Genomic DNA, 7,934 nt, shown 5'->3' with positions numbered 1-7,934 from the left:
TAGTTTTCTATTGTGGGTAGACTTTTTCAAGCAGCACAGTTTCCCATATAGTCATGTATGGCACAGGTTGGGCCACAGACATTTGTTGTATAGTCACGAGCAGGTGTGTCAAGGGAGGGCTGTTTGATGCCTCTTTCTAAAAGCTATCCTGTCAATTTCAGGTTATTGGTATAGTGGAGAGTTATAACTGACAACAACCAGGGCCACTGCACAGCACGTATAGTTATCTCTAAAGGGCAAATAAGAAAGCTCATGGAGGCAGTGACTTGTATCTTCCTTCCATCCTGTTAGCAACTGGCTCATGGGCATTTGAGACATCCAGCGATTACTCTGTTTTTGACTCCTTTGGAAATTCTTTTTAAAAATGAATATTAAGAGCTCTATGCCATTCTACATGTACACACTGACATCAATTTATGTATTTGTTTGTTTGTTTTGCTGCTCAGGCATAAGAATGCTAGATGGCATCGTGACCGATGCTATTGAAGCAAGTTCAATTGGATTCAATCCCGGACATGTGGATATTTACAGTGCGAGCTGGGGCCCTAATGATGACGGAAAAACTGTGGAGGGGCCTGGCCGACTAGCCCAGAAGGCTTTTGAATATGGTGTTAAACAGGTGAGATGCTTAACATAGACCTATCTGAAATGAAACCTGACCATTTGGATATGCGGAGACAGGAAAAATATTTAGCTTATATGGAAAAAAATGCTTGTGAATTTCTTGTAGTTGTTAACCATTTGAAGTGCATTTTGAGAGGCAAATCATTCTTCAGATGGACAGACATTAAGAGTTAAGAAATTTTTCCCCATTTGGGTCTGACATTCAACAGAAATTCATTACTCTTAAAATATATACTTACAAAATATTCTAGATGTGACTTTTCTCATTGTCCTGATGCTTTTGGATTTTTACACTAGGTAAACTACTACCAAGACTTGTTTCAAATGCTCTGAAAATGCATCCTTAAATATAGCAGAGTGCTACTTCCCGCACTGTATGCGCCTGGTGAATACATGTGCCTTGGTTATGTTTCTGTCACCTGGGTTTACTGCATTCTTGCCAGGATTCTAAGGCCTTGTTCTGCACAGGGTGAAACAAAAGTAGAAACTTTGGAAAGCAAATTGAAAAACCATAGAAAGAGTAGCCTTGACGAGTTCCATTCAATTGAAGAGTCCCTATTAATGCAGCTGCAAAGCAGATCTGAATAATGCCTGATTTTGTCATTCTGTTAGTCAGCCAGAAGATTCAAGCAGGAAGAGAGGAAGTTCAAAGATTCAAGCATAGTGACATAAGCCAAGGGAAGAGCATAAAAAGATGAGTGAGTGCTAAAGGCCAGATTATGAATCCACATAATAAAGAAAAGAAAGAAAGAAAATCATTCACTCAGCCCCATCCCAGAAAGGGTAAAGGAGGACTAGCAGAGCCTGAACCCAGCGGCTTATAATATGAAGTCTTGTGAGATTTCCAACATTGATGCTGGAGGACCTGGAGTTGAAACAGACTACAAATAACTGTCTCTGAGAAATTCATGCATGTTTTTGTTGGGAATTTTATTGGGCTGTGACGATGACCCCAATGGATGATAATAAGTGTGATATATTCTGGCTTTTCCTTTAGGGGAGGCAAGGAAAGGGTTCCATCTTCGTCTGGGCTTCCGGGAATGGGGGGCGTCAGGGAGATAACTGTGACTGCGATGGGTACACGGACAGCATCTACACCATCTCCATCAGCAGTGCCTCGCAGCAGGGCCTGTCCCCCTGGTATGCTGAGAAGTGCTCCTCCACTCTGGCCACCTCATACAGCAGTGGGGATTACATGGACCAGCGAATCGTATGTTTCTTTTGTCTAACTCTCTCTGCTTGGGTAGAAGAGCACGACTTGAATACAAAAGGATCCTTTGGCCGGTACCTTTGGTAAAGTTGATTTGTTTAAGCTTGATGTCTCAATTGGGGAGACTCACGCTTTACTCACTTGAAAGACTGGCATATATTGGGAACTTTTCTCTCTCAGGGATAACGATGCTGCTGCCAAGATGAGGTTGCCTCCCGGTCATTTTTAAACTCAGCCTTGAGAAGCCACCAATCTGTCATTACATATGGTCTGAGACTCCAAATGTCTATTCAGCTTGTGTGATACCTCCCTGCAAACAGCCTTAAAGGAGATTGCAAGGCTGTAGGGGCTTTATCATTCTGAACTTGTTGATCCTTTAATAGTAGGGATATGGTCTGACTTGCCCTTTAGCAGATGATAAAAATACAGAGCATACACCAGCTATGTCTCCTAAGAACCAACAACCTGCAGAAAAATAACAGTCTAAATTTCCCCTGAGGTGAACTTCTCAGCATCCGAATAAGCAGCTCAGGAAGGTTATATGCTCAGAGAGCATCTCCAGCCCACGCTTGGCTGTGTCTTCACTTCCATGAGTCAGACTGCCAAGGGCAATTATTGGATTTCCCTTCAAGGGCACAATGAAGAAGGGTCATTCAGGGGCTTTGAGAACAGAGAGTCACTTTTAATTTAAAACTTTAAAGCCCCAAATTTAACAAATGATACAGAAAAAAAACAACTAGCTAAAGTATATAAATCCTAATCTCAATGAAATAACAGGTCATAATTCAATTAGATTATGGGTGAACCCCATAATATTTAAACCTTGAAATGTTTGTAAAATTCATATTAATAGCATCTCAACAAAACTGTAGAACTACTGTCTTCTTCATACAGAATCACTGTTCTGGGACTTTGCCTGCATCTTGTGACCTACTCTAGACAGTAAAACTGTGGTCTCAACTTAAAAGCACTGGCCTCCCTCTCATGCCCACATCTTCAATTACACAAATAATAGACAGTGACATTCTACCCAGGGGTTCTGTATGGCAGGCATATTTTATAACCTTTGAACAGGGCACGTCAGACATGTTTTCCACTTGTCTTCAGAGCCCCTGGCTGCTGCTGTCCCTCTAGGTGCCCTGAGTTGCTTTTGAGAAAAATGGCCTATTATGCATTTACTTCAGAGTCACCCTTTCACACACTGCACTTCATCTGAGCTACTCTGCTCTGAAATAGAAGGAAGAATTTCTATCTTTGTAAAGATCTCTCCTTAGGTAAATCAGCCACAGGAGAGACAGCTGGTGAATTCTATTTGAGACCGTGGCAATAACATAGCCTTTGTCTTACGCAAAACTCTTCCTCAGCACAGTCATCTCTGGGGGCTTACTTGCGTCAACAGGTAAAAAGGGCATCCTTGCTTCTGCAACCCTCTGAGGAGCAGAGCCACCACAACTTAAGAAATTCAGAGACTCCAAGTGGGAAGCCAAAGGAGGTGATAATAGAACAAATTATTTTTTTACACCTCCCTCCCACACATTTAAGTCTCTAACTAAAAACCATAGTGCAAGAGCCTGGGTGGGTGTCTTGTTAGTAATCTTTTGGCCCGACTACTTGTTCAACCAGCAGCGCTGTGGTCCTTATGGTAGACTAATTGGAATTCTTTTTGATTTCTTCCCTTCATCTTGGCAACCTCTTCAATTAAGCTAAAATTAGTCTGGGTAATTCTTTATGTACAATAATGTTATATGAAAATGCTTTCATAGACAGGATCACATTTCAGCCTCAGAATATGAGTCAGAAGATGTCAACCTCATTTTACAGTTGGAGAAACCAAGTGACTGGCCCAAGAGACACATCTACTAAATAGCAATTTTAGAATTTGGACCCAGATCTAAATCTAGCACACTTTGCATTTGAAAAACTCACCATTTTCATCAAGGTGTCAATGTGGGCGTAAAATTACATCAACGGTGAGTGCACACCACACATTAAACAAATTTAGTTCAAGTGGCCAAAATCAGAATGGCTTTACATTCATGTGAAGAGGCAGTCAGATGTCAATCTGAAAGCAAAAGGGAATTTTGCATGAGGCAGAATTTCTAAATATGCCAGACCAAACACAATGGACCTGATGATTAATGGGCCGGCATGATTCACAGTGATTCTGAAACAGTCCCTTCTTTACAGAAAACATTTCGTTTGGGAATCTCAGAGGAGAAAATATTCATTGTGGGAGTACTTCATCCCCAGAAAAGGCATCTTGGTGCCAGAATTACAGACAAGTTGCGTATAGAGGAGACCAAACTAAAATATCAGCAGATGGCAAACATCCGCCTGTGGTTTTGAGGAGGAAGTAGGGAATCGAATCAACCGAGTTTCCTGATCATAGCAGATGCAGCACTCAGTATGGTTAACCCCTGGGGACAGAATCACACTTCTCACATGTTCTCCCGCATTTCTTTCTTTTTCGATGCCATCCAGACGAGCGCTGACCTGCACAATGACTGCACAGAGACCCACACGGGCACCTCGGCCTCGGCACCCCTGGCTGCTGGCATCTTTGCTCTGGCCCTGGAAGCAAAGTAAGGCCCCAAAAGCTTCTAATTACCATTACTAAGGCTGCTTCTCCTCCTTTCTAATATCGTATTTTGTTTTCTGAATACATGGTTATAGTAGAAGACTAAAAAAAAATAAAAATAAGCTCTCTTCCAGTTAACATCTCAGTGTAGATTTAATACACACATATCTTACAAAATTCTAATCTTAATATATACACATTAATTTGTAATTCTTTTAATCCACCCTACAGTATGTCAAGAGCACTTTCTCATGTCCAAATCAATGTTCCTTGACCTGGTTCCTATGCTTTGTTCCTATGCTATGCAATGTTCCTATGCTTTCCTCTCAATTCTCCTCCCACTCAGCTGCAAGGCCTTCTCATTTCTGTTTCTTCCCACCAGGAAAGACTTTGTCCAGATAATTTCCTGTGGGTAGTATTAGGAACGACAAGTTTATAAAACATCCTTTTTCTCAGGTTATATAAGCCCAGTCTTAGAGCTAATATAACATGTCAGAGGACATGAGAATTAAAAACAGGATTTTTATCTTTTTGAGTATTCCATTATATAAATGCAAATTTTATTACTTATCTAATCATGCTTAGACACCCTCATCCGTAAACATTGGTTGCCATCTCTGATAATTTCCTCGGGATAGACACTCAGAATTAAGAGTTTCTGGGTCAAAGGCCAAGCATGTTTTAACAATTTTGAAACATATTGCCAAGTTACTGTTGACTGTATCATTTTATATTACCACCAGCAGGATATATGTGTGAAAGTGCCAGTTCTCTAAACCCTTACTAAAGCTACTTTTGTTACCTTTAAAATGTTTGCGATTTTGATACATAAAAATGATATCTTATCTTCATATGCTTTTATTTCATTACTAATGAAGCTTGACATTTTATATTCTTTGGTGATTTATCATCTATGATTGCTTGTTTATGACCTTGACTTGTTTTATGGCCTTAGTTTAGGAAAAGCTCTTAACGCTTGGTCAGTTTAACATTTACCTTTTAATTTTATTTATATGCAATTTTTAATGTAATGACGTTAATATGTATACAATTATATTTGTCAGTCTTTTTCTTTAAGGCTTTTACCTTTGTTTTTATGCTCAGAAAAATCTTTACAACTCCAAAATTAGACAAACATTTATTTATATGTCTATTATTACAGTTCCTTTGCCATATTTAAGTCCTAAATTCCTCCGGAATTTATTTTAGTGTATGATGTTAAAAAAGGATTTAACATTTTTTCCCTTCATAATAGGTAACCTATAGTTAATACTTAATATCCATGACTTTTTATTTATCCTCATTTCTGGTTTCTAATGTGTGGTGAGAAATACTTAAATGTTGAGGTAGGTGCTATGGTTGCATGATAGAGGAAGCGATTAAACTTATAAACTACTATTATCCTTCCTAATAAAAAGGATATCGTAGAAGAACATCCATATTCTCTCACATTGTGTACATTAGACAAGGTTCACAGTAGCAGAAGGGTAGAGCACCTTGGCATATGCCACAGCTGGAAGTTGCTGAGTGTTTGTCCAAGGGAGTCCAGTGTAGCTCCCAGAGCCCCAGGGCCACCTGTGGAGTTATGGTTTAGTCGCTTGTATCACAGCTAGGAGATGGCCACAGTAGCTAAGCAAGAGAGGACTGGCAAGGCTCATACCAAGAGTCTACCTACTTAGATGGTCTGGGAAGATGTCTGGTAAGGGAAGAGCAAATCCAGGTGCTCAGTTGGAAACAGAGAAACAGTTGAAATTTTTGAATCCAATAGAAGAGCTGTTTGGAATCTGAGTTTACTTATAACAGGAAGGGAATGGACAGAGAGCAAAGTCTGTGGACACAAGCTAAGGCTGGCATCAGCAGATCCAAACCAAATTTGAGGGAAAATAATATAAGCAGTGAAAAGTGCAAGAAATGCCTAGTTTTAAGTTCTAGGCATATGACTAACTATGTGACCTTAGGCAAATTAATCCCTAATTGAGGGCTCAGTTTAACATCTATAAAATGGAAGGGTCAGATCAGATGATTTTTTTTTTCCTCTAACCTCTTATAAGATTCTCCAATTTGAAATTGAAGGTGTCAGCATATATAGATCATCCAACATAAATTGTTGAGGTTTGTGGTGGGAAGTCCAGAATAAAAGAAAATAAGGTCCCGTGAAGGCAAGCAGTTACACACAGGTGGTGAAACAGTCTTAAGATACTTAAGATTTCAGGATATAGCTCTAGGGAGCTGTTGAAAAGAAAACTATCCTTAAAATATTAAGTCTTCTCTACCCAATATCTATCAGATGTGTGTAAAAATAACTTGCCAGGCCTAGCCCATCCTAGTCTAGTGACCAGTACGGTACAAACACCCATATAATGTTAATTTTACACGAAAACTGACATTTTAAAATTGTAATCTCTGATTTCTAAAATTTCAAAGTCTCTTTGCTTGTATAGAAGAAAATGACCCAAGAATGATCCAGCCTCATTAATCTGTTGATTTCTAAATTCTAATGGACTATTTAAAATAGGGGGCCCAAAGATTGCTATGAAATACATGAATGGGTTTCCAGGAATCCCTGGACTTTTTTGAAACTAGATGCAGAATTGTTTCTGAGTCTCTATATGGCCTTTTTCTGGGGGAATGGTTTGTAGGTTCCATCAGATTCTCACACTGTTCATAACTTAAGAGACGTCCAGAGTCTATGACCTCCCTGGTACATATAATAAGAATTTAACGCCTTTGATTTTGATTCAATCATCAGTAAGATGGACATAATCTATCAACATTTATATACATCCTGTCAAAGTACATAGAGATTATTGAGATGTCTTTTCTCAAATGGACAGTTTTCGGAACTCTATTCAATTGTCTATATATAGAAATGATTATTTCAGAAAATTAAATGACAGAATTTCTAGAAATGTCCCTAGAAAAATCAAGATTAGGAGAATCATTTAATCATGTGCCAGTCCTCAAGGAACAACTATGGAGACTGAAGAACTCCACACTAAATTTATCGAGAATAATAGTATTCAGTATTTATCAGGTTCTCACTATGAGCCAGACACTGTGCTAACCTCTTTACATACCATACTGATTCTAGTCCTTAAAACATCCTTGTGGCATAGAGATTAGTTGCATTTTATAAATGAAAAAAACTGAAGCTTAGAGAGGTTGAGAAATAGAACCAAGATCCCATGAAGAGTTTCCAACTCAGGTCTGTCTGCTCCCAAAGACTGTGCTATCAGCAACTAAACTACACTGCCTCTCACGGTTCTGTGAAGGAGAGGAAATGTTGAATCTCCTATAAGAAGGGGTGGGGGGCGTTAATAAGATTGAGACTGAGAAAGGAACATCATAACTCTCATGTATTTATGAGTCCCTCATAAAAGCCTCCTTGTCACAGGCTAACTACCTACTATCCTGCATTAAATATGCCGCATGCAGCTGGAGTCCTGGGGAATGGAAAGAGAAGAGGGAAAAAGAAAGAAGGATTTTTGGCTCAGATATGTCTATAGAGAGGAATTTCTTTCC

The 7,934-nt window shown here is 39.2% G+C and overlaps 1 protein-coding gene across 1 annotated transcript in view; it reads left to right on the top strand.

The window, feature by feature from the left end:
* The window catches only part of PCSK1 (proprotein convertase subtilisin/kexin type 1), a 35,484-nt gene that overhangs the window by 17,439 nt on the left and 10,111 nt on the right, over positions 1 to 7,934 (top strand). Inside the window, exons 7-9 of the mRNA XM_015590364.1 lie at positions 447 to 619; positions 1,622 to 1,834; positions 4,316 to 4,416. Coding sequence (XP_015445850.1) covers positions 447 to 619; positions 1,622 to 1,834; positions 4,316 to 4,416 — 487 coding nt within the window. The remainder of the gene's footprint in view (positions 1 to 446; positions 620 to 1,621; positions 1,835 to 4,315; positions 4,417 to 7,934) is intronic.

The sequence above is a fragment of the Pteropus alecto genome, unplaced genomic scaffold (assembly GCF_000325575.1).
Source record: "Pteropus alecto unplaced genomic scaffold, ASM32557v1 scaffold20, whole genome shotgun sequence".
NCBI lineage: Eukaryota > Metazoa > Chordata > Mammalia > Chiroptera > Pteropodidae > Pteropus > Pteropus alecto.
This window is presented reverse-complemented; position numbering and strand designations above follow the sequence as displayed.